The sequence below is a fragment of the Manacus vitellinus genome, unplaced genomic scaffold, assembly GCF_001715985.3.
Source record: "Manacus vitellinus isolate BGI_N305 unplaced genomic scaffold, ASM171598v3 scaffold_24_pilon, whole genome shotgun sequence".
In the NCBI taxonomy this organism is placed as follows: domain Eukaryota; kingdom Metazoa; phylum Chordata; class Aves; order Passeriformes; family Pipridae; genus Manacus; species Manacus vitellinus.
The window spans coordinates 4,795,533-4,822,730 of record NW_021939798.1 but is presented as its reverse complement, the minus strand read 5'-3'; the positions used below and the strand labels follow the sequence as shown (position 1 = coordinate 4,822,730).

At 41.2% G+C, this 27,198-nt stretch overlaps 1 protein-coding gene and 1 long non-coding RNA gene across 16 annotated transcripts in view; both read right to left on the bottom strand.

The window, feature by feature from the left end:
* LOC108639789 lies at positions 1-4,690 on the bottom strand. Its single transcript, XR_001920728.2, has 3 exons — positions 2,312-4,690; positions 1,042-1,122; positions 1-52 (listed from the first exon to the last, which is right to left on the bottom strand). It is a non-coding gene; the product is annotated as an uncharacterized LOC108639789 (long non-coding RNA).
* Positions 4,691-6,112: 1,422 nt separating this feature from the next.
* TNRC6C (trinucleotide repeat containing adaptor 6C) overlaps positions 6,113-27,198 on the bottom strand; it is a 105,803-nt gene continuing 84,717 nt past the window's right edge. For 7 of the 15 annotated variants that reach the window (XM_018073254.3, XM_018073258.3, XM_018073255.3 and 4 more), the window contains 13 exons: positions 23,831-24,004; positions 22,433-22,579; positions 21,906-22,028; positions 20,652-20,735; positions 20,127-20,358; positions 18,274-18,441; positions 16,950-17,141; positions 16,665-16,808; positions 13,781-13,897; positions 11,270-11,464; positions 9,863-9,933; positions 8,998-9,137; positions 6,113-7,698 (listed from right to left, as the gene is read on the bottom strand). In XM_018073254.3, coding sequence (XP_017928743.3) covers positions 7,338-7,698; positions 8,998-9,137; positions 9,863-9,933; positions 11,270-11,464; positions 13,781-13,897; positions 16,665-16,808; positions 16,950-17,141; positions 18,274-18,441; positions 20,127-20,358; positions 20,652-20,735; positions 21,906-22,028; positions 22,433-22,579; positions 23,831-24,004 — 2,148 coding nt within the window. In that variant the 3' untranslated portion in view covers positions 6,113-7,337. The remainder of the gene's footprint in view (positions 7,699-8,997; positions 9,138-9,862; positions 9,934-11,269; positions 11,465-13,780; positions 13,898-16,664; positions 16,809-16,949; positions 17,142-18,273; positions 18,442-20,126; positions 20,359-20,651; positions 20,736-21,905; positions 22,029-22,432; positions 22,580-23,830; positions 24,005-27,198) is intronic. The other 8 variants (XM_018073259.3, XM_018073263.3, XM_018073264.3 and 5 more) reach the window with 5 other exon arrangements.

Genomic DNA, 27,198 nt, shown 5'->3' with positions numbered 1-27,198 from the left:
CTATGTACTGGGTCCTGTTATGTTTGGATACTCCCCTCTTCCTTCTGCCCCCCTATTTAGGGACAGAAGCAAAAATTCCTTACATTGTCTTAAATTTCATCTTTTGAGGGTTTAGTGTTTCGTGCTTAACCTCCACTAAATAACAAACAAATACTGTCCTGCTGCAGAAAAAGTTTTAAGCTTTATTATGCATCAATCCCAGTTTTAATCTTTAATGGTCTGTGATTAAAAACAGCACCAAGGGGTGTCTGAGGCCCCTTCCTGGGCTGGAATTGCTGGTTCTGAGTGCCCAATTTCATGTCTTGTGTTTCAGAAAAGTCCCAGGATAAGGTGTTTTTCAAAGGAAGATACTGGGGAAATCTTGAAACTGCTCCCACCTGTGCTCCCTGCCAGGTTATTGTGTGACCCACAATTCACAAACCAAGAGGCAGCAAAAGCTTAAAAAGCAGTTCAGGGTGACAGCAGCAGAACACACAGTAACTGCTGGTGAGCAAGAAATAAAGGATCTTAGACCAACCCAGTAAGTTGGACAGAGCTTTAGGACCACCTCCCTCCGTGTTTAAGTTTGCATAGGGATGCTACAGAAAAATCCACATCCATCACTGAGTCAGAGCCAGTGGGGAAACCCATTTGTTGATTTTTTTTTGTTTGGTTTTGTTTTGGTTTTGTTTGTTTGTTTTTAAATTTGAGCCATTTTTAGCTATTTCAGAAATCCCCTGCGAATCAGAGATCCCTGTACACTTCCAGCCCTGCCCCTGGGCTCTCCACCCTCCTCACACCAGCCACACCCCACCTTGGATGCTGCAGGTCTCCCCATCCTGGTAATTTATTGGAAACTGTTCAGCTATAAAAGAATCACAAGGTAATCAGAGTTCTCTGCAATCTTCCTATGAGCTCTTCCTTCTGAATTCATGATTCTCTCAGAAAAGAGAGGCTGCTTAGCTGTGGGGACTAATGCCTGTCCCCTCCTATGTCTTTCAGATATTTTGTGCTCGTGCTCAAATATCCCACTGGGATTATAGTTCTAATTAGGCAACTTACAGACTTCACACAGGCAGAAGCTGCCATTCCTCACCTGCAGAATAATCATCTCCTCTGCCTTTATCAGAAGTTTCCTGTCATCTGTAGGGAGGGAAGAGATGGGAAAGAGACAGACAAGCGACAGGAAAAGGCAGAAAAAGTGGATCCCTCTTGAAATCAGATAAAATAATGAAAAGATGTGTTTTTTTCTGCTCGTGTGAGATACAGACAGTAAAACATACTTATACTTCCTGAATACTGCAGCCAAAACAAGGAGACCTACTGCAAAAATGGAAAGAGAATCTGCTCCTTTCCACCACCATCAGTAACATAGAGAGATCTGCAGCCTGCTTGAATACATGTTTTTGGTATAAATTAAGAAATCCAGAAAAATTATGAAGTGGGCAAAGGATCCAGGAGACAGAACAACAGAAAAATTACAGAGTTATCTGCCACAGTTTTGAATATTATCACAACCATTCCCTGAACAAAATGAACATTTAAAACAATAAATATTAACTCAGGACAGAGGCACTGATGGGGACACCCACACACTTCTCCCCAGGAGTGAGCACCTCACAGGTAGGTCAAGGCAAACCACTTTTACCAATAGCCATATTTATTGAAAGCAAAGCAATCTTCCAGCTTTTTGTGTTTTATAACATTGTTTTAATAACCCTGAAATCATGACTTGCACTGGGACCACGTTTTCATCAAGAGAAAATTTACAAGCAACTCGTTTCCAATGCATGGGACAGTAAAAACCAAACACCAGGGGCACACACACAGAGGACAAAGTGTCATAGTCACGTCTAATGAAACACCTTCATCAGAGAGAAGGAAACAGTGGGAGCATGAGGGGTTAAAATGGTCATCTGATGGTCAGCTGGACTGTCTCTGCAGAGGCTGGACTGGTGCTGGAGGATGGAGTCTGGCAACTTGCAGCAATAGTTAACCTGAGCGATTGGTGTATCCGCTGGAGGAAGACACCTAGACCCCACTAGAACATGGGCACGTTAGTCCGTCCTCCCTCAGGAAAGCTACAGTGTGGATGAGTGTTGGAGGCGCCTCTCCCGAATTCCAAGAGCACATTTCTGGAAGAGACCCCTCGGGAAGGAGGGGGATGTGAGAGGACAGAAGCCGGGTTGCTCCCGCGGCCGTTAAGGTTTCACGGGCACGTCGCCGCCTCGGGAGCGGCACAAGGACCTGGGTGAGACAGTCCAGGAGACCTGCAGGGAGCTGACACATCCTGGGCATCTCCTTCTGATCCTGCCAAGTGAGCCACAGACACCTGCAGACATTTGGGGAGCTGCCGTTTCCCTCGGGGCGCTGCGGAAGGCGGCGGACGCCAGGCATCCGTGCAGTTCACACCAAGAGTTCCTTTGAGCTCCACATCCCATTTTTCCAGAACTCCCCTTCCCTGAAACTGGCTCTGCAGGACTTGAGATTGTACATTCAGCATCAATACAGTGAGACAGGGGCACAGCTGGCACCGGGCAGCGGGGACTCAGCAGCAGTTCGTGGACAGCATCAGAGGATCCGTCACCACGGCAGCCTTGGATCTGCTTGGATCTGCTCCACACTGTAGCTGCCCACAACCCAAATCCTAAAGGGTTTTCCAATTCCATTTCCAGACTCTTCCAACTCCAATAATTCTTAACATATACAGATATCCATATACAATTATTATTTTTTTTTAATTAAAAAGCTCCTTCACATACACAATCATATATTGAATTAGCAAGAACAATAATATATTTCTGGAGCAGAAAAAGCGAAAACATCTGCTCTGCCAGTGCCACCCACAAACTAGACAAGGAACTAAGAAGAAGTTTGACAGTTTCAGATCACTTAGGAAACAGAAATTCTCTTGGCCTTAAGACAGGGAGCCATGCAGTGAAGGTGCCATGGAGGGTACAGCAAATGCAATATACAGAAAAACCACAAATTGTTAAAAATGTTTTCTTGTAAAGGTTCTGGAGCCACAGGGTGAATCCTGATCATCAGGAGCTTTCTTTACAATTTGAGAAATACTGAATAGCACTGAAGCAGAATGACACTGAAAATAAAGAGCTATGCCAACAGTAAATGATTTGATTTTGGTTAAAAGCTGTATTCCCTTTAATATACCAGGGGGATGCTAAATATTAAGAGAGCATTTGATTTACAAAAAGCCATCACTGCCAACCCCATGGAAGACTGAAACATCCAACTTCATAAGGGACTTTGATGTCTTGTCAACAAAACCTAAAGACACCAGAACCAAAAAGTTTTCCTTGCCAAGCTAAAAATGCCCAACAAAATGCAAACCAAACAAAGAACCAAGGAAGGAAAAGAGAAGGAAACTCTCTTCCAAGAGTTACATTAGAAACGACTGGAAGAGTTAAAAAATAGGGAGGTGAGAAGGAGAACAGTAAAAAAGAGCTGTTCAACTTTGGGGCCAGATCAATAAAATTGGCAGAACAGGCTGCAGACAGGGTTTTTTATCTGTTTCAGTAACAGAAGCTACCCCCAAAGCTAAATTTGGGTATTTTAAACTCTATCATACCCACCAGCAAACTGCAACTCTGAAGTTGCTGGGGACCCCCCTGCCCCACGGGTCTTCCTTATGGAATTATGGTTTATGGACAATCCCAGTGACAGCACAGGTGGTTGTTCAGGACTGGGAACCATTTTCTTATTAATCCAGCTGTGCACGATAGTTTTTTCCTTCTCAAATGGACTGGGGGAATGAGTTTCACCAGTACAAACTCGCACCCACCGAGACCCAGGGCCAGCCCTGCTGTACAGCACATTCAGCACCAGCTGCCCCAGTGCCACCAAGGGTCAGGAACTGGTTTGGTGGAGGTGGGAGGAGAACATACACTCCAGTTCAGATGAGGGAGGTGGAGCAAGGTTGGGATCTCCCCAGGAATCCTGGTCCCTTCATCTCCTGTGCCTCAGGTTGGCATGGCTGGGGTAGCGGGACCTTGGAGTGGTTACCCACTGCAAACACCTTCCTCAAGTCAAACCCTGAAAGGCCAAACATGAAAATATTTTGGTGTTCCTACCCTATTGCTCAGCTCAAAAATTTTACTGGCAATTTAGAGACATCCAGGTCCAGAAACTGGGAGGTTCTGGAATGACCGAGCAGGAGAGTCATCTCCAGCCTCGCGGCCTTCGCAGGGCTGACGAGTCACCTACGTTACTGAAGGCATGGAAAAATGATAAAAACAGAATTTTAACATAAAAATGGTCACTACTGGTTCTGCAGTGCTTTTGGATGTGATGTGCAAAGCGTTCATGGAACAAGCTCATGAGTGTGTCACCAACAAGCAGAGGGAGCGACCACAGGAGGGGTTTTCCTGGCTTAAGTCATCCTCGTTCAAAGTGAAAGAGTTAAACTTCTTCATGAAATACCTTTACAGATTTAACAATAGATATACTTTTAGTATCCCCTGCATAAAAGAAAAATACACATTATTTCAACAGCCAAGAAAAAACTGCAATTTATTAAGTTTCAAAGAATCTTCGTACTCTTGAAAGCAACTTTCGGTGCATGTTCTTTAACAATCACATTCTATGAGGAGAATAAACATTAAAAGCCACAATTGTTGGTTTTCTTTTTAATCTCAGAGTTACAGACATCTTTAATTCAAAAGGAAAAGGCAAAAAAAAAGAAAAAAAAAAAAAGAAAAAAGCCCCAAAACAAAACCCACCCACCCCCCTAACCCGCCAACAGAAATTTTCATTCCCAATTTGAAAATATCAGGAGTTTTTCTACAACTCAATGCTAAACTTCAGCATGGAAAATTGTATGTAAACACGCACATACACACATACATATTTTATATAAGTGTGTGTGTGTATATATATATAAAATATATATGTAACAGGCGTGTAATGGCAATGAGATGCAATTACTCTGAGGAAAGGTTATTCAGCTAAATACACTACTAAAACTTGAGGAAAAAAAAAACAAGTCTTGAACCCAGTTTGTGCATAGTTCATGATCCTCTATAAAACCAGCTTTTGTTAATTTGCAATCTTGCAGGACCCTTTAAATCTGATAAAACCATTAAAAAGCTAATCTTCCAAAAAAAAAAAAAAATGTAATGCACAAGTTTCCTGATCCAAGCAGGCAGGGAGCACAATGTTCATATAATTTTTAAAACATACTTGAAGTGTATGTTATTCCATTGTCTTTCTTCCTTTCAAAACAATCAAAAACATTGATCTTTTTTTTTTTAAACATAAAGCGATTTTTTAATATATAAAGCACTCTTCAAACATCTATTTCTTTTGAGTCCATTATTTGGTAAATATGTAACTGCTACACATTAGATTAGGTATTTTCTTCTTTCTTACTGTCTTTTTTTTTATTTTATTTTGTTTTTTAATAATATCTTCAGTGCTAGGAGTTGGGTTTTTAAAAATACATGAAATGGTGTGGAGTTGCTCCTCGGGAAACCCGGCTTTCCTGAGACATCTTCCACCATGTGCAAGATAGTGATCACAAAGTTTTCGCCACTTTGACGAAGAGGAGGAAAACAACAACAAAAAATAGTACACAGCAATGGCCAAAGAAAAGGATAATACAACAACACTGTTCAATCCCAGAGCTCTGAAGTAGCATATCTTCATTCTGAAAATAGTTTTCTTTACGATGGAAGTCTTTTTTTTTTTCCTTTTTTTTTTTTTTTTTTTTTTTTTTTTTTTTTTTTGTAATTCCTTTTTTTATTTTAAAGTTTGAAGGAGAGAAAAAAAAGGTCTGTAAACAGGTGGGAGCCAAAACTCCTGGCTCCTCCAAAAGCAGTCAAAACTTATGTCCAAGTGCTTGTTTCTGTTCCTGCTTGCAAGGGAACTATCAACTCTTTACAATTATCTATGGCCACAGTTCAACAAGAGTATTTTTTTTTTTAAACTTTATATCCCGAATGGAAAAATGGTGCAATACTCCGGTAATAATTTTCTTGCATTAGTCCACAATAAAAAGCCGCTAAAGGTAGATATACATATTATTCTCCAGAGATACACACTGTAATTTTTAAAATGCAATAAGAGTCCTTGAGTAAACATTTACACGTGAATTGTCGCCGGCCCCTTCTATCAGTTTCTTTCCTTTTTTTTTTTTTCTTTTTTTTTTTTTTTTCCTTTTTTTTGTCCTTTTTTTTTTTTTTTAACCATTACAGGATTAGCTACAAGAAGGGCTGCGGACACTCAGTGCAAAGTTAGAAGCTAATAACAATTAAAACATTTGACCAATGAGCAAATAAAAAGCATATACTGAATCAAAAGGAAAAAACTTCACACGTTGAGTTAAACCACACGTGGGCACACACACTCACACACACACACACACACAGGCACACTCACATCTGTCCCAACAAAAACATAGAGTCTGAACTTTTAAAAAAAAAAAATTCTTAGAGCCTGTTTTTTGTGTACTGATGCTGACCTGGAAGTGTAATAATTCAACTCAGAAAGTGTTCACATTTTGTTATTGGCCTGCTGGATTCAAGTATTTGCATGTTGATATGGTTTGTTGCCTTTTTTTTTTTTAAATTTTTTTTTGTTTCTTTGTTGATTTTTTTTTTTTACTTTTTTTTTTAATATATTTTTGGGATTAAAAAAAATGACATGAAAAAGTAATGAAACAAGGGCAATGTGCATAGGCAGATCCATGGGAGTAGTGGACACAGAGATACCCCAACCCTGCCCTCCCTCCCCCCCACTCAACCTGTACAGTCCATAGTTCCCAACTTGGATTCGTCACTTTTCTGTACCAATGGTAAATATCACACTTCACCCTTTCTGATTATTGGGTCCGCCTCTGTAATGTGCATAATAGTCACAGGCTCATTTAAATAGGCTTTCATTTCCCCTTCCCACCCCCCCGAAGTTGATAAAATAACCCTTTCCAGCCCAAATTCTGAAAAGTGCCCTTCATGATAGACCTATCCTAAGCAGCTTTTATACTTGGTTTTGAAAAAAAAAAAAAAATCACCATACAAACATAAAAAGACAACATAAAACAAAAAAGCCATGAAAAAAAAAACCAAAACAAAACAATAAAACCTGTCATTAGCATGTGACACTGACCAAAAGGAGCCCATACTGTTTCAGGAACAGTTCACAAGGACTTCTGCAGTTTCGGATTCGATATTGGACAGAGGTACTAAGGAGGGCTGCCAGTCTCATGGGTTAAAGCTGGATTCTTCATCGAGCCCGGGACTGGAAAGGGTTACAATTTTTTTTTATTTTTTTTTTTTTAAATTTTTTTTTTTTTCCTTTAGTGCTGATGATTGTTATTTCCATTTTGTTTTCTCTCCCGTTTCCTAGATGGACTCCCCGCTGAGAAGATCCCCCGGGAGGAGAGTATTCAGAGGCGTGGGGCTCCCGATGACTCTGCCGTCGTCGGCGCTGGGGGGGCCCCAAAGGCTGCTGGAGTACTGGGGGACCCCCCCCCACAGCAGGTCGCTGCTGCCCTTGCCCCCCAGGCAGGGGGGGTTCCAGTGGCCGGTGTCGGGGCGCACCAGCCCGTGGGAGCTGCCGGAGGAGCCCAGGCGGGTCTGGGTGGATCCAGTGTTGGACTGCCAGCTGGAGGTGGGCGGCAGCGCCTGGCCCTGCGCCAGGAAACGGTTCACTTCTTCCTCACCAGCAAACTCGGCCAGGATGGTAGTGTTTCCCAGGACACACCTGAGGGCACAGACAGAAAAGGCGGAATGATGTGAGACGAGGGGTGCAAAGGGCACTGCTGGGAATACCCGAGGTGGATGTCCTGTGAGGAAAGGCTGGGAGAATTGGGGTTGTTCAGCCTGGAGAAGAGAAGGCTTTGGGGTGACCTGATTGCTGCCTTCCAGTACCTGAAGTAGCTACAAGAAACGTGGAGAGAGACTATTTACAAGGGCCTGGAGTGACAGGAAAAGGGGAATGGCTTTTTCTATCTCACAGATTAGATATTGGGGAAAAATTCTGCCCTGTGAGGGATAAAGCACTGGCACAGGTTGCCCAGAGAAGCTGTGGCTGCCCCATCCCTGGAAGTGTCCAAAGCCAGCTTGGATGGGGCTTGGAGCAACCTGGGCTAGTGGAAGGTGTCCCTGTCCATGGCAGGGGGTGGAATAAGATGGTCTTTAAGGTTCCTTCCAACCCAGGCAATTCTGTGATTCTGTGACACAGGTCCATCTAACTCCAAGTTGAAATTGAGGTGTAGATTTATACCACACCCACTCATTTTGACCAATCCCTGCCTCTTTGACAAAGCCTTCTCTGTCCTGTTTTCTATCCACCTTTCTGCATCAACAGGCAAACACCCAAAGCCATATGTGTGATCACCTCCTTCAACTGGGACTCTCTTTAGGTATTAGGATAAAAGCCCACAGCCAACTGCTGCTTCTGCTACCTCAATACTTTCATTATACTCATGCTATAACCTCTTCATAAAGAAAACTGCTTTCCAACACTAAGCACCCAAGTATTCTCCTGAAACATCAGTCTCTGCATTCTTCATCCTCCCTGATTCACTGATTTCATCCCTCAGATTCTCCCCTCCCACTTTTATGCCAATTAATCCCATGGGTTTTAAAACTCCTAAACCCCACATTTTGTTGTCACACACTTCTCTCATAACTCCTTTAAAAAAGGTGACCACCATGAACACATTCTTAATTTATCATTGTTATGTCCTTTCTGTTGCTCTCCAAAGCTAAAACCTTGTCCCTCCCTCCGAGGGACAAACTCTTTGCAGCCTTACAGATGACAAATCCTAACTGAAAACATTATTAATGGTGAATAAAGTTTTGTAATGACCTCTTATTCAGCAGTACATGAGTATCTATCCCCCAGCTAATTTTTCTCTATCTCATTCAGGTAATTTTAAAAATCAGATTAAAGTAACTAGTGATCTGAGTTCTGACTCCTGGCAAATAAATGCCTAAGAAGTTAGTTTCTGAGATAAATGTGGCTTAATAACCAAAGAAAAAGAGAGCAGAAACATACATGTGCAGAGACTTTTGGGCCTTGGCTGCTTCCTCCTTGGAACTGTATCGGACCACAGCATTCCCTTGTGTCAGGTTCAAGTGGAATGTTATGAGAGGGCCGTGTTGCAAACACAGTGTCCGCAGTGTGGAACCATCAATCTGGGGAGAGAAGGGGGCAAAGGTGGTCTGTGCTGCTGTGATGTTACTTAAAATGCTTGTTAAGCAAGTTTTATAAGCTAAAGAGTGAGTACAAGTGAAAGGAAAAAAAGAAGAATGTAATTACAGACTTAGCACTCTCTGCACTGAGGGAGACATCCTGTCTTTTCTTAAGACTTCCCTATAGTCCAGTGCACAAAATTTCCCAGTTTAGGTCATATAAATTATATTTATCATTGAAAGTCCATAGAAGTTGAGAAAGAAGTCAAAGGAAAAACACACTGTTCATAAATATAACTTAATTTTCCCCAAGATCAGTTTGGATGTTTGCATTCAAGGCTTTGTGGTTTATATTCTTCCTTCTCAATGACACTGTGTGAAGGACAAGTAGAGGATTTAACAGACTTGTGAGAACCACCAAAAAAAACCCACAGGAAAAGTAGATTTTACATTTCTGTGCCTGCTTTAAAGCACCATTCACCTCCAAACTTACACATACACAAATGGTGCCCACCGAATGACTAATTACAGCCTTAAAAGTTTATACTCGATTTGACAGCACTTTGAAAACCTAATAAATTCCCTGAAGAAGACACCTGTAATAAATGCAGACTAATTATTCTTCCTTCAAATAATTCAAATAACCAAGGCTGCTAAATGTTGTTCTTATAATCCCTTAAATGTACCAGCTCTTTTTCCCTAACCAGTTAAGCACAATTCCAAGTTACCTGGGGGGTGAGGTTCCGAAGAACCAGCCAGCTGCTTGTTCTCCCTGAGCTGTCAGTGCTCCATGCAGAACCTGCAAGAAAATTCCACAAAAAAAAAAAAAAGCACTGATCATGGTTTGGAGAGCATATTACAAGCAAATTTATTTGGAATCACAACACCCTAGCAAGCCTTTCTGCTACTGAAAACAAATCCTATGGCTATTTCCTCACACCTTGATTTACTGTCTCCTCTGGAATGAAAGACTGCTGAAGGAAAACCTGCTCTTGTTACATTTAAAAGGTCTGTGGCTTTTTCCACACTCCCAGAGTAACTATCAGGAAACTGGCAGATGCAGGTATGACACTGCAGCAAACTGCATCTCCAGGATACATTAGAATTAATCTGGAAGGCACATTTTAAAAGCAATTCTGATGTCCAAGCTCAGGCTGCTGCCTGCTAATAAAGATTTTATAGCACTGCAGCACTCTGCTATCTTGCCAATGACAGATTAATGTATATGACTTATTCAAAACAGGTATTTCTGCACTGACAATGTCCTGATTGAAGATACAAGGACATAACCAACAAAACCTGCTCTTCCAACCTCAGCCTGGTGTTTTACAGCTTGGAGTTTTGCATTAAGAAACTGTCCAAGCTTGGTATTTATGAGTGGCATTTGAGAAACCACAGTGGATCCTGTGGTCATACATGTGACCACACTCAGGCTGGAGAGACTCTGGGCAGCAGCAATATCTGCCCCTACAGGTGGGGCTCTGGTGAAGGAAACAGATCCAAAATTAATACCAAAAAAAAGAGAAAAACATTTAATTCTCAGCTTAGTGAAAGCAGATTAATAAAATAGTCAGCTTTATCAAATAGGTGTAATACTTGCATATATATCTATATTTATACAGATATCTATATAGAGAGCCAAATATACATATATACATATATATATATACAGCCATGGTTTCTCATATTTGCATTTAAGCAAAACAACATCTAAAAAAAGAGTCTGTGTGAAAAAAATTAAGGCATTCCCTGCAATGCCATTAGGTCCTAAATGCTTCACATCCATGCTCCAAATATGTATCCCATATTAAATTCCCTGAGCTGATATTGAAGCCTTGCAGGGAGTTCTAGATCACACCATAAAATTAGGAAGGCATTTTTAGAAAATAAGGAAATGGGGAAAAAAATCCCAGTTGGAGAGAAAATAATTTGACAATTCCTGTATAGAATTACTCGTTTAATGAGTAATTACATGAAAGACAGCAGCTTCATTCACAACTTAGCCAAAGTGAAATAAATAGACATGAGATTAATCCCCAAAACAGACACAACTCTGCTGGCACTGAACCTCCAGATTCTGGAGGCCAATACAGAGAATAAAAGCAGATGTAGTAAAGCAGAGAAGCTGTGGGTACCAGAGGAGTAAGAGCTGGTCCAGCCCAGGGGACTGGCTCCCCACGTGGATGATGGCTTGGTGTTGGTTAAGCCTGGAGGGGGTCTCGTCGGAGCCGTAGTGTTTCTGGGTACCTTCCAGAGTTCGTGGGACAGAGAGGCTTGGGTGTGAGAGATCGGGCCAGAGGACCACGTGGACTTGATGTCTGACAGTTTACCTGCAGCAGGAAAAAAATATATTTGTGTATTCTTAATTTTAAACCCAGTAGGAAGGGTATCATTGCTATGTTCCTCCAGCTTTTCAGGAGGAAAACAACAACAACCTTCTGTACCATCCAGTGCTATCAATCCTATATCCTTTGAACCTACCAGAGTTTACATTTTCAAACAATTTCATATTTAATGAACCTCACACCACCTGCTACACACACAGTTCCCTCTTTAAAATCTCCTACTTCTTCTCTTTCTTTTTAAAGATGATACATGAAAAAAAGACCAGAAAATGGACTTAGCTATTTAAAATCTAATTGCACCAAAATTATAATGAAACATTTCAAGATTGTCTCTCTCAAAAGTTTAATAGGACTTAAACTTTTTTTTTTAACAACTCATTTTATCTAACAAAGAAACCAGTATATCCATATGTTCTCCTGACATATTATTAAAATTCTAAAGATCAAAGACCAATAAAAACTTAATTTCTTAATATTCAAAGTAACTAATACTCTTTTTTCCAAGTATCTTTGAGGAAAATGAAGTCTGCAGAAGTTCAAATCATATCACAACCTGTCACTGTAACTTTTTGCTGTTCAGTTTGTTATTTCTCTAATCAGTTTTTAAACTCTGACTACTGTTCCTGCCAAATCAGAGTTCAATAAAAAAACACAAAACCAACAATAGCAAATACAGTTTAGCATTTAGAGAGGCAGACAAAATTGATTTAAAATACAGGTAACCAAAATAAACCTCTTTATTCACCTTTAGACTTACACCTCCCTGCCTTTGCTCCTTGTACCAACACATGTTGTGCAATTAGAGCCCAATTTCCTTGTCACAGCACAGTCCTGCTGTCACCAACACTGGAATGGACTGAAAGGGACACATCCTGCATCTTCTGCCACAGCAAATGATGTTGTGACTGTGCTGCCTTAATGCTTTAAAGCTGATTGCAGAGAATAAGAAAATACTTGGTCTGACAAAGTCTAAGATGCAAAAATCTTGTGAGTTTTTACAAGACTAGATTTGAACTGGCAGATTTAAGTTTATACTGGATCAGTGCTTTGCATCAAGGCAGCCAATGAGGGGTTTTTTTATCAGTCCTAAAGCCAAATTTACCTGTTGCCAAGTCACAGCCTCAGTTATATACACACACACTCTCCCCAGATTGCCTCCATTTATCTAAATCATTTAACTCAATGATTTTATATTGAATCATAACAATTCAAGTGAAAGGGCAACCACCCTCCCATCTTCTCGCAAACTGTAGCAACAAAACCAATTTGACAATGATGATGAGGACATGAATGAGTGTAAAATGGTGTGAGGGAAGGGGGCAAGTCTGAGTTGGAGAACTCAGAGTAGCCCAGCCTGTGACGTGGCACACGAGACATGCACATCACCACAGACCAGATGTTGCTATGTCACTACTTCTCATGGGGGTAACACAAACAGTAGATGACACTGCAAAAATATAAGAAGCAAATAAAGCAGAAATGCATGGCAGATAAAGAAAAGCAAGCCATTCCTTTCTTTTCCTTTCACTGGAGGAAAAACGTTCCAAACAACCCCTTTTCGTTTCGCATTCTGCAGTATGACCTGGAGGCTGCACCTTCCTTCATCCAGAGAAGTGTTTTCAGTGGTTAGATGTGAAAATGCTAATCCAATCCATACAACAGCCCCAACACATTTTTATAATGGGACAAACTGGATATTTAGGTAGATAGTTTGCAAGCAAAGTTGCCATGTTTTGCAGAGATACACTCCAGAATTCAGAGCTCATTAAAAAGAATGGGGCAGTTATTTAGTCCACTTACAAGCTCAGTCATACAGGGCAGCATCAGGCTTTGGCTTGGCTATTAAAAGACATTTAAGAGCCCCAAGAAACCCAACCCCTCCAGAGACATGCAAAGTTAAGTCCTGGAGGTACTACTAAAGCTTTTCCTGAGCTGAAGATGTTTCAATTTCAAGAGTGAGTTTAGTAACAAAATTTTCACATCAGCTCTTACTGAAAGTGTCTAGCAGGGGAGTTCCTGCTGAGGTCCTAGACAACATTCCTCCTCAGAGATCTGGATGCCAATACAGAGTGACAGCACATGGCACCAAATGGAATAACCACATTTTTCCTGAGCACAATTCCAGGCACACTCTCCAGCACTCCCCGCTGAAGGGCTGCCGGGAGAGCTGCCCACCGAGCCCAGCACTGAGAACACGCTTCTGTCTCTGGCAGCAGGTGCTGCAACCACTGGGAAAGCACCTCCTAGGGCCTTTTGCTGAGAATGCAGAAGGATGTGGAAGTAGAAAGGCCAGTTCCGTACCTGCAATGCTAGGTGCAGATGCAATGCTGCTGAAAGAGCTACTGTAGCCGGAGGCACTAAGCGGCCAGGCACTCGATGAAGGCAGCGTGGCATTCTGAGATGATGTTGGGGATGACCCTGCAGAACCAGCAGAGAAGCAACTAAGAAAGATGGGCATAATGATGTTTGGTGTGACATAAGCAAATCTGTTATGTGCAAATACAAACCATGCAAAGGCATTTCTCCTTAATCAGCCTGGTCTCTGAAGGCTAGGGATGAAATGTTATCGAAGGTGTGTTACAGTGAAGCAGAAGTCTTTGGTAGAAAAGAGAAGAAAGCTGGCACAGTAGCAGTTGGAGTACTGCCTGTGAGGGAGGCAAATTCTGCATTTCCTTTAAGATATGTGACTCAAAAAAATTAGTGTTAAACTGTTTAGTCTCAAGGAACAGGCCTCATTTATCAAGGTCCTCTGCCAGCTGACTTAGGTAATGGCAACTGTAGATGAGCAGAGATGCATATGATAAACTAACCTCTTACCATGGGTGATCTGTCCTAAATTACTCAAGGTAAGTACTTTCCCTACATCCTAATGCCCACAAACATCTTTAAATTTTTGCAGACTTTCAGTAAAGTAAGGATATATTTTAGCAATCTCTTCTTCAACTGATAACATAAATGAAATAGCCTGAAACTACCTCAGTAAATCATTTACAATCTGAGGAGCTATCTAAGAATACATTTCCTTGCTGGCAGCAAATGAAAGAAACTGAACATAAAATAAAAAAATCTTCATTACAAAGACCAGAAGAGCTGGAAGTATTCTCTCCAGCCACCAACAAAATCAAATGTGTATCCTGGGTGACTTATCATTCCTGTCACACGTAGATGGACTGTGATACTGAAACATCTTTAACTGACTAATAAAAATAGGTGAGTTCTTTAGAAAAGAGCACTGTACTGAGGGAGAAGGGAGGAAGTAAAAGGACAAACTCATCCCTCACAGCTCAATAAAAAACAAAGGCTGTCTGTTCAACTGGAACAGCAACCCAGCAAACTTCACCTTCACCACACTCCTTGCACTCCCTAGGACACCAATACAGACATCAAGTTTGAAGCAAAATAACTCTGTATCAGGCCTTCTCTGGAAATAATCTATTCCCTAGGCAGGAGTGATGGAATTATAGCAGATTCAAAAGCCTACAGAGCTGACACTGGTCCTGATTCCTTGTGGCTATGTCTCTCAGCTCATAGTAGCTGACCCTGCAAAGCTTTATTAGCAAACAGGGCAAAGCAAAAACCAACCCAAAAGCTTGGGTTTTGCCTGTTTCCAAGGGCACACCACAGCCTAACCCTCTAAATGGGGACCAGCTCTGTCAATACAATCTGTGTGTTCAAAGACAGGCTCTTCCCATGAAAGCCACAGTCTCATATGGATGGGCACTGACAGCAACAAGCAATTTTACCAAAGAGCAAACCCCCTGGGTTATATGAGCACAAAGAAACAGATTCTGAACTATATTTTTATTAAGATTATATGGTCAAATGAAAAAGCTAATGAGGAAAGGAAGCACAGGTGGACCCCAACAGTCCCTGCTCTGCAGAAGGCTTGAGTTCCTTAGGGCCTCTTTACTTCTGCAAAGACCATCTCTGCTGACCCTCTCCAAGAAGCAAATTATTTCTTCTACCACCAGATTATACACTAGCAGAGCCAGTGTTCCTTCTCTAAAACAGGAAGGCCTGTATTAGGTATCCTCTGACTTACAGGTACAGCTCTGTAGGTGTAGGCTTTTGGCCTGAAAAGAGTATTTCTTGGGTGAACCCTATTTGAGCTGTCACTGAATTACATCTTTGTACTTCTTGTAACTTCAAACTCTGCCTGCCCCTTGAAACACACTTGGGTCATTGAAAGTTAATTCAACATTATTCATGCACAAAAATACTCTGTCCTTCAGCATAAATAAAGATTGCTTCCTGGCAAGAGAGCACTCAAATGGCTGGAGGCAATGAAACCCCTGCCTCCTTTCCCTCATGTTTTTACATCCCTCGCTGAATTAACAAGCCCAGAGCTGGACACTCATTTCAAGGATAGTTCTGATTTACAATCTGTGCTGATACCACAGATGTAACTATTAGAACAAAATCCACATTTTTAATCCTGACAGATCCTTCTGGACAACCTGATTGTGCTATTTCTGTGCCTATTACAGTGCTCTAATAGAGTGCAGATGACTTGGCTATTTCAGCACCCTGATCACAATTAAACCAAGCCACCTTTCCTTTTGATCCACTTCCAGTACATCTAGCTAACAAGTCCCAATGCTTGATTGTTTTATAGAATTCTCTTTTTATTCTGAAGTAAGCACTGCCAAGACAAAAGGAATGGAAATGACACTGGGAAATAGTAGTTTACTAGTCAATTCCCCTAATTTTTTTCTTTTCTTTTATGGTTTTGGGGATAAAACAGCTCTAATTTATTTTGCTGATTGATCTTCTAACAAAGCTACAATTAATTAGTGTGCCAGAAGCCTGCTGCCTCAGCAACAACTGTGGAACTTTTGTACTGTGTCTTCTTAGCATTTCACAGTGTAAGTAGGAGGGTGGGCAGTGTGGAGAGCAAAATCTCATTCAAAACCAAGTGTTACAGGTTAGGAAAAACTTCCAGTGACCACAGAAGTTTAAATTACATCTCAAACAGAAAAATATTTACGTTCCCATGGAAAACAAGAAACTTCTTAATCCCATATTTAAAACAAGTATTTCTGGATATTCAGTGAAAGTTCTGAGCAGAAGCATTATTAGATTAGGAGTACATGCAAAAATATGCTGCATCTGTAACAAATGAGGTCAACATTTTTTGAGAGAAGAAGAAAGAATGCACAGATGTGAGAGTAAGTTGTGTGTTTACCTCCACTCTTGAGGAGATAGCGATTAACATCCTGTATCGTGGTGTTTATGGTAGGCCCAGTTGGAACACTTCCAGGAGTAACATCGGGGTCATTTTCAGGATCAATATTCTGCAGTCCTTTCCATGGCACTCCTGGATGAAACTCTGTTCCAAATACAACAGAAAAGAGGAGGGTGTAAGGTCACAATTCTGTGCAGTCCCCGTGCATCAGAAGGATGCACTAAATGAACCCAACAGTACATTTTAAGGACATCAGTTCAACACCAAGGCTTTGTGTTTTCTTACCTGGTGGCCAGTTTATGCTGGAGCCATTGGAAATCTTATCACTATCGGATTTGGCACGTGACCAGCTGTGAGGAACAGCTACGGGTGGGCTGGCAGGAGACTCACTGTTCTGAATCAGATCATACCGGCCATAGGAGTCATCAATGGAGGACTTTCCTGGAGGACCAATACTTAAACCTCCAGGTATAGCACCTGCAAGGAATGAGAGGGAAAGGCTTCTTTTAGGAGCAGGACTAATTTGGGGTATGGAGTTTCATCAGTCCCTATATTTTGTTATTTTTTTTTTTTAATTATTTTTGGTATTACAAAGGTAAAAAGAAAACTAAAACACAAGCACAGTAAGCCAGGCTTAAGAGCCTCTGAAGCCTTACTAGGGACTACAGCTGTGAGATGAGTTGCTGGTACAATCTAGACTCAAGTTAAAGAAATTTGCACTAAATTCCTGCCAAAAAGAGACTTGAGTAATTCAAATCATTACACTGATGGTAAATAGGAACTTGCTGTGACAGCATACTGAGGAATAGCAGTGTAGGCAACCCCTTATCTCATCCTTCCCAAGGCATTCATTGCTGATGGGATGGATGACTTGAAATTGTTCTCGTGTTCCTACAAACTATCAAACAACAATTTGGCATAAGCAGTGCAGCTACTTTCACAATAAAAAACTTGTCATAGAAGGAATAATTCATGCTGCTCATAACAAAACCCAGGATACATTAAAGTTAACAGAGCCCCATGTTCCAAAAAATAAACTTAGTACAGGAAATAAAGGAATGACTGACTCAGGATACTGGAGGTGTTAGGGATTAAAGGTGTTCAAACAGATTAGCAATCACTTCGGGAAAAATAAGAAGTCAGTGCTCCTAATTCCAGGGTGGGTGGAATCCAAAGGCAATCCATCATGCCTTTGTACAGTACTGGCTGGGAAAGGTTGATGATATTGGAAAAATTGTGGGAGAAAGCCCATGTAAAGTTTTTTAGGACTGAAGGTATACAGGTCTGGAATAAGGGGGAGGTTGTGGGACTTGTTTTGCCGACACTAAAGGGTTGTTTTATTTGAACTCCATGTTCTCAACAACAACATTCAACAAATGAAAAAACCATTTCTACACTGCATGTAGGAAGTGAGAGCTGCAGGCACTTCAGTGCACTGCTGAATGTGACTGCAGAAATCATCTGTAAAATCTCATGAGCTCACAAGGCATTTGGTACCAACCATTTACGAGCACTTACACAAGAAAGTAACATGAGAAAAGTTATTACAATTACACCGTGGCTCAAATCCCAAAAAACCAGACTGCCACAGGGATTACAGGGGACATACCGTGCTTGCTGGAGTTCTGGTCAAGAGAAGAAGCAGCACTAGACAGATTATCCATTGAGTTGGGGTGTGTCCACTGAGGAAGGCGAGACTGGGACTGAGAAGTGTCCTTCACTGACAAACCACCAGTAATGTCCATGTTATTTACATTCATGTTCGGGTTCAGTCCAGCTGAGGGGAAAGAGGTCATTAGATAGCCATCATATAATTAAAAGAGGTGTTTAAAAACCCAGCTACAGGAATTACTGAACACCCATGTGTGTATTTGTGTCACTTACAACCTGCTGTCAAGAACTTTTGATTTTATGAGAACACCAAAACATCTCCCCTGAATTCAGAAAATGTTAAAACTTTGCTGAAAAAGGGAGGGAAAAAAAGGTGTAGGGATAATATATTAAAGCTGTGTTTCTACTTACAGTCTCCTCACTTGTCTCAGGAAAGGCATTCCAGAAGAATGCACTGGAATGTTATGTTTAAACCAGTGAAGAGTTTGCAGCATTCCATGGCTACGCCAAAATATTCCCAATGTCTCCCCAGCACACCCTCATGATGTCTGCCACCTCATTTTGCTAACAACATTTTAAAAATCCCAAACAAAGCAACCAATTAAAGGCCAAACAGTGGTTGTTCATCAGAGTGGGTATTTTACTACTTGGGCTTGTATTTTGTACACACAGAACAGACTCCCTCAGACTGTTATTTAGGGAATAATTTTGACATGCTCCTGTGACACGAATCTGGGTCTTTTTTGATATATAATCCTGAATGTTAGCAGATCACAGGAAGCTGAGAAATCATAAGAACCTCTTAGACTTAGGCCTTTAATTCACAAATTCTTTTGCCTTCTGATGCTCCCTGCCATAACAGCTCACCAGAGCAGTCAGAATTACCTTCTTAACTGCTGCATGGCAGATAAAGCTTGGCAATTCTATTGTACCCAGCATAAAGAGAGTCACAAAGAGATTAAATTAATTCCTTTATGTCATAAAGGAAGTCTGTAGCATACATCAAACAATCACACAGGTCTGAAAGGTTGCTCTGTTCTGCCTGTCTCCAGGCCCAATCGATTATTTTGACATCAATCATATTTGACAGATCTATGTCTAATCTACCAGAGAATGGCTGCTGAAGAAGATTTTAGGAACTTCCCAGATAATTCATTCCAATACTCTACTTTGCTTAAAGCAACCAAGTGATCCTTAATGTTTAGCTAGTTCTCCTTTTAGGCAACAAAAGTTTATTACCTCTTGCATTAGCCACATGCAAGAAAACTTATTCACAGCTCTTTTACATTTTTGAAGATTCTTGCATGTCTCTTAAATCCTCTTTAGACTATAGTGAGCAGAGGATTTCATTTTTTCCTTAGCAGTTGTGTTTTTGAAACATCTAATCACCTCCCCTACACTCTGATCCATTTATTTCTTGGAATACACTGACGAAAACTGATGCCTTACCAGTGCTGATTACAGTGGAAAGATGACTTTCCACGACTTTCCCAGATGATATTCGTGTTTATCAATATGACATTTGTGTATTTTACAACATGATGCTGTTAATTTACACTTAGTTCATAAACAGCAACATAAGTGAATAGTTGATCAGGCAAATTTTGTCTTCTGGTTATTTGTAGGCAGAACACAGGTAGCAAATACAGCTACCACAAACTTTAAACACAGCCAAAACACAGGCATGTAGTGCCACGATTTTGTTTTGGCATTTCAGTGTTATTTAATAAACATATATATTTATGTATTTATGTTTGTTACACTGTGGAGCAAAATATTTAGATGCTGAGTTAAGGAAATAAGACTCCCTCTGTGTTTTCCAAGTGGACCTGCTGCAGGGAGGACACTCACCAAGAGGGTAAGGAGCAAAGGTGTTCGGTGAAGACTGTTGCTCTTTGGTCTGCAGGTCAGGTAGGCCGGGAGCCTGGGGATGGGGTGAAAAGCTATCCATGGCTGATTTGCCTGCAGAGGGGTGCAAAGATAGATGTGGAGGGGGAGGCTGCTGCTTCATAAGCAGGGCCTGGGCCAGCTGGCGCTGGTGCTGCTGGATCTGCTGCTGCATGTTATTGATTGTACGTGCAACCTGCAGGAGAGAGAATCAATAAATGCTCAATGGAACAAAAAGACACCAGACTTCTTTCTCTGCAGTGAAATAACACAATGGATCTCTTTACAAATAAGAATTGACTGTATTAAGGGGTGAAGAGCTTTCCTCCAATAACGCTGTGAAACAGCTTTAACACTCAGCACCCTTTGCTGTCACGCACTGCATTCCTGTTTTAAGGATGCTTTAGCTGCTTTGCTATAATGTCATTTGGTCTTTTTAAGCTATTGAAACCAAAGTAATGCAGAGATTGGGCTGGCAGGCAAACATACTTGCTGCTCCTGTTGTCTCATGGGTCCGGAAACATTACGCTGAGCCTGTAACATCTGCTGCTGGATTTGTAAACGTTGGTACGCCTGCAGAGACAAGGGAGAGGTCAGAGCCCCAACACACACAACAGGCTGAACATGCTTGCTAGAGCTGCTCTGGTACATCATGAAATAGAAAAGACAAACACTGGAGTTCTCTGAAAACAGTCAATGAAGCAAAAGTAACAACCTTGTCACAAATGTATTTTATAATTTATTTATTTTAGTCCAGTGTTCATTTTTGTGGTTTGTTTTTTTTTTTCCCCAGTTCTGACAACACTGTAGTTAAATCGCTTTTGCTGCTTTATTCCTGAAAAAAATCCACTATTTTAAAATGGTTAGCTTGGCAGCAAACTGACATGCAAGGTGTTTCTCTGAAACACATGAATTCAAAATCCAAAGGAAATTCCGTACAGATATTTTTCAAGCAGCTGGGTACTGTTAAATTATTATGACAATAATGCTGTGCTCCTCAAAACCTAACGAGAAATGAATAGTATCAAACACTGTTACTAACAGAACAGTTCCTCTAGCACATTGACAGCAGCAACTAAGCTAGTTTGTCATCCTCAATTCTATGTTTAACCCTGGCAAATACTGACTTTGCAGTATCTCTTTTTAAAATAATCTTAAAATCCAATTCAACATTTTCATATGCACACACACACATATATATATACAAAATTTTCACACAACAGCAAAAGAACATGTTTGCAAAAAATAAGTAGTTCTTATCATATGCTAATTTTAATATACCATTAATTCCATTAATTAAAGGAAATTTGCCCTACACTTTATGTTTTAGTGAGGCAAATGAAGGAAGTTCTGCAGGTAACTCAGGTCACCAGCTCTGCCAAGATTTCTCTGGTTCTGTTGTGACACACCCCTCAGCTGGTCAGTCAGTGGTCTATATTGACATGTAACACACACATCAGTGCTGTTTTAGAATACACTGTTACTCACAGCAGTAGGAAGACAACCGACTTTTAGTTCCACTGATCAGTTGTAAAGGATAATTATTCCACAAATGACTATTTATAAAGCCTGAGGCAAAAAATATGATTCTGTTTCTTTGAAAAGAAACTCTGCCAAAGAAATCAGGATCTGATTGTTTTGAAGATCTGTCACGTCATTTAAAAATTTAGATAGCAGTTCCCCATTTTATCTTCATGCCTTCAATTCTGATTTAGAGCTTATCTGCCATGTCTTTTAACTTACCAGCTGCAGCTGATAGAGCTGGTTCAACATCGTCATATGCTGAGGATTATTAATTGGCGAGGTTAACTGTGCAGGGCTGAGACCAATGTTTTTTGCTGCAAACTGCAAAAGCTGTGCTTGAACCTAAGGAAGAGCAGTGTATTAAACATTGTATGTTTGCTTTTAACAGTGACAACTGTGTGAGCCATTCATAAGAGCCACAAAACTTCAGCTGGAATATATTACTGTTACCTGAAATGGTACTGTGAACTATCCAAAAATTAGCAGGGTTATCTTAATAACCATACTCAAAAGTTCATTTACAGAAAAAGAGATGAGAACAAACTGCTTAGAAACACCCACTGTTTGCAAAAAGGAACTCAATGATGTGCCCTCACAAGTAATGTACATAATGTGAGACCATCTCAGCCATGCAACATGTAAATAGATAACAGGGACACAGCCAGGCAGCAGTGGCTGCAAACCTCAGGAGAGGAGAGCATGGAAGAGTTCTAGGCAAAGGGAAAACTTATGAGTGGAAATCTAACCTGAGGGGATAGAAACTGAGGCACTTGAGCACGAAGACTAGGCTGGGATGAATTAAGAGGTTGCACTGGCGGTTGCTGCGGCTGTTGCATGGTCCTGGCTTGTGCTGCTCCGCTATTGCCAAACATACCCAGATTGCCACTCGGTATCTGCAGCAGGACAAGAATGGCACTGGCATGTAAAGACATCACTCAACACATAACCTGGATGTTACTTGTCTGTGCAGTCTCTATTCTCAGTGGTTATGACAGGCACGAATAAAGAAAGCAGCACATACAGACTGTGTTGACAACCGGGTTTAGAATCGGGCACGGCAAGGATTGCCACGTACCCAACATCCCAAACCCCCAAAACTTTGTACAGATGCCTGAACAAAAGGCAGCTGAAGTTGAACATGGCTTTTATAAAGATGCATAGCCCTGGAGGGTCAAGAGATGAACAATGCAAAGTACCTGCCCAAAATGTTTGTATCTGTGCAGCAAGGGAGAATGGAGGCATTAAACTCACAGCAACCCCAACCTCAAGTTAGGTAAGCAGTTTTTGTACTTGATCATTTTACAAAGCTCCTGAAAATGGACATGCTGTTAGTGCAGGCTCTCTTTCAGAAAGATGTGCTTAATGGGCTGGAAGTACTGGACAAGCATTGCCTTTAAAAAACTAACTTTAAAAGAATATACATAAGAAGAGCCACCCTAGAATGACAGACAGCATTTTTCTGTGTTGTTCTTACTTTTGCTAGAACTTCAATTTGATGGCAAGAATAACCTTTTCATAATCAACAGCCTTTACAGCCTCTCAGTCTTATGGTGTTTATCAGTCTTCCACCCCATCTCCTTTCCTTTTCTTTCCCTTTCAGCATGTTCTACCCAAGGGCCAAAACACCCCCCCTTGCCTCAATGCTCCATCTGACCTGGGTGCTGGAAGTCCAGCTTCTTTCTTGCCACCTGCAAAACTATGAGCTGCCTTGATACTTAAAGCAGGAACAAAAAAGCCCCCCTCACTTCTCCCCGTCTCATCACTGAATAATTAAGCCTGCCAGGAAAAATGAACTAGAGCAATGTCTCTGCCTCTGAGTGTGACAATTTGCAATGCCTCAAAAAAAGGGATTTCCATCAATCAAAGCAGAGCCACGCCAGGGTCCAGGGATATAAATTCACAACACTGCAGACTCTTCTTAATGGAAGTGTGTCATTAACAGGCTAATTACAACTAATCAGTTGTTTTATGTCCTATAAGGTGAAACGTTTACACAGCAGGTAGTTCCTCCACTGATATTTCACGTGAACAAAGATGTTGCACTTTCAGTTTAAAGCCGTTTTCCCTGGGGAAGTGACGGACGGGCTCTAGCAGCTAATCCAAGAGAGCTGAAATTCACCTTGGATCTCCCCTGACAGCCTTACCTGTCTAGAAGAATTCAAGTTTTGCATGCCCAGCCCTGAGGCAATCCCGCCCAGGGTCTGATTAGGGAGTGCACTGTTTGAAAGGGGGAGCTTCAGGCTTGGTGAAGGCAAAAATGGTGAAGTAGTGGGCTCTTCCACTAGGCCGCCATCCTGATTGGAGAAAGAAAGGGTGAGCTGTGTGCGGTGCCAGGAGCCGACAGCGCACAAAACAGTGTCCCATGGAGACAGAAAAGGGCATGGATGAATAAAAATATATATATAAAAAAAAGGTATGAATAACAGGGAATGAGAAGCATGGAGTGAAGGGAGAAGAAAGAGAGAAACAGCATTAAGGTACTGTTTTTCTTAACTCGGTTGCTCTTAATCCCCAAATGCACAATCACCCTCACCCACCTCTCCAGAGGAAAGGAGGGATTCTAGCAGACAACTGCAGAGCTATCATGTGGCCATTGCCTTCTCCCCACTTGGATTATCTCCTCTTTTCTCCACCAGATTGAAAGGTGCAAAGGGAAGAGAGCCAGCACATTTCAGGGAAGTCCTCTGTCTGTTTGGAAGACTCTCAGCAGCAGAGTGCAGACATCAGACATACCGCTTTAGCCAACCCAAAACTTGGGAGAGGCCAGATCAGCTTATTTAACATCAGTCTGGATTTGGTTCCACATCATAGCTCTGCTCTTAAAAAAGCATTTTTGCACTAATCCCCTTTCCTAACTGAGACACATGAGCCTCTTTTAATATTCACATAGCGCTGAGTTATTAATACCCACTATGAAACATTACCCTGCACCCAATGAACACAAACCACTTAAACCTAATAATGACAATATCATCTGTGCAGCCTTCCTGAACATCCCCAGGAGGAGGCAGGTTTTAGCAAGGCAGGAGGAGCCCCCTCTGAGAACTGGGCTGCAAGGAACCACGGCTGAGCGTGGCTATGATGCACAGGAGGTAGCCCCCACGGGGGGCAAACAGCAAGGCAGAAAATAAAATAAATTACAGAATCCCCAATCAAACAGGTAGATATCTCACTCGTATTACAGTGGGGCACCGAGTTCTATCTCAAACTGTGCTTTGATGTCTGGGGAGCCTGCGGCAAGCATGATCAAATAACACTGTGTACAAAGTAGGGCTCCGAAAAAACAGGCAGAGGGAAAAATCTCTAATTTGCAATGCGCTGGACTGGGGTTTTTCAGGGGATGTGTTCATTGCAAGGAAAGGCTTTCTGAACAGGTGAGGAGCCTGGTTATTTCAACCTATAAATTCAATGCCCCAGAGGACTGTGAGGTATTGATAAACCTCCTTTGTTCAAAAAGCAGCCCCGTCTGCGAACCAGATACCCAAATAAATGACCTAATGCAGCAAGCATGCTCAGTGAATTTTATGTTCTAAGTTAATGCTGAAAAATGCATTTTCAACAGCTCTCCTTTGATGCAAAGGAAAAGTTTCTTTACTATGAGGCAAAGTGACACTTGACATGTTATCTGACTATCCTGAGGGGGACACTGACATTTTCTAATGATATCCCCAAGGCCTTTCAGCTTGAGATATTTTACATTCTACTGGACATCAGTCACACTCCACAAACAACTGCAGCTTGCATGACAGTAACAGGTTCAAGGATTTCTCTTCAGATCACAGACATATGTTTACAATTCTACCCTTCCCCCTTTAAAGTGAAAATAATTTCAAGCTTGGTGTGTGCTCTCTCCTTTAGATGCCATTGTTTCCTATGTGAACAGACCTACTGACCATGAAAGAGAAATGCAATCCCTCCCTGCCCCCCAAATTTATTCAAGTCTTGTCTCACTGACGTTATTTTTTCTCACTTTTGAAAGAGGCAGTGCCAGAGATGGTGGAGGAGAAGCCACACTGGAGACTCAGGCATTTAATTTCTAGACCAGGCAGACTCCTTCACAAGGGTGTTCCTTTTGCAGCAAATGGCTTTTGTTCAAGTTTATGACACTCTGTTCACATTCATTTGGTTCTCTTTTATTTAAACTGCTGCACAAATCTGTGCTCTGTAACTGAACTGAAATCAATTCATTTAACATAAAGTATTTTAGTTGGTCAACTTAAAATCATTCCCAACCCAGACCAGGGGACACCTTTACTGCTCACAGTGGTTTGTAATCCATTATTTTTCAGGCTCCTTTACATAATATTTGTTTCCTGAAGAGCAATCTTTTCTACCTAACTTTTCCTCTTCAGCGATTTACTTACAAATTTATGTTACATTTCTCCCTCAGGCTAATCAATTAAGCAAATCCTCCACATTGGAATCATCACATTATGCTCAACACAGCACTGCTTTTAACTTTTTTGGAGGGACTTGACACACCTGTAAAATCCTACTGCAGGGTTTGCTACTACAGCAATCCAACACAAAACACCACACTGGTGCTTTTTAGGACTTTGGAAAGTCTCTCACAATACTCTCAAGTACCAAATGTGTCAGAATGGAAGTGGTGTTACTCTAAGGTTTTTTCAGCCCTTTGAGATATAGATTATTTAGCAGACACTTTGACAGTCACCTCCCAACAACTGCCACTTCATGAATCAAAATGCCCCAAACAGAGAGCAAGGCTCATGAATTTTGTCAGAGGTCTTTATGCTAAGTCAGTAACAGAAATAGGGGGTAGAAAATACACACTGACTTCTTAAAAAAAAAAAAAAAAGTTTAAAAAAACCCCTTTTCTAAAAGAGGAAGGTAAAGTAATAAAATCTCATCTCAAAATAGGTTCTCTTCAAATCAGACAGGAGTAAGGTAGAGCCAAAAGAAACTTGGAGGAAATGCAATACTCAAAAGAAATACTCATTATACAGGGGAAGATGAAAGTGGTTTCAAAGTCTGCAAGTTCAAAAAAGGAACAGCCATCAAATCATAGGAAGCAGAGATGAAGGAAAGAAGAATTTTAAGTCAAGCTTAAAATTCTGGCAATTATTATCTAATTGCCAGGCCTTAAAAAGCGTTTCTGCATAATAACAAAATATCCTGTTTATTGCCCCAATGACAAAAAACAGTCACAGTCACCAGAGATTACTGGGATCAGAATGTGAAGGATGAGGTTGGAAAAAACCAACAAATATGATGTTTCAATTAGAAACAAGAAAAATGTCTAGTCATAAGACTTTTACAGTTAAGAGGCATCAAGACTTGTAGACCTGGATCTCTCAGTAGTAGAAAGGAAGAGCTCATCAATGAATAAGACAGTAGAGAAAAGGAGACTTCATTTGTAAGGTGAGAATTTCAGAGTCTCCTGTGTGCTCAAGAATCTGGGAGAAAGTTTGGAAGCAGCATCAGGGCAAAGTATAAGATAATGTGGTTGAGATCATGCATCAGGGCTGCATCTTTATTTCTTCCAAGCCAC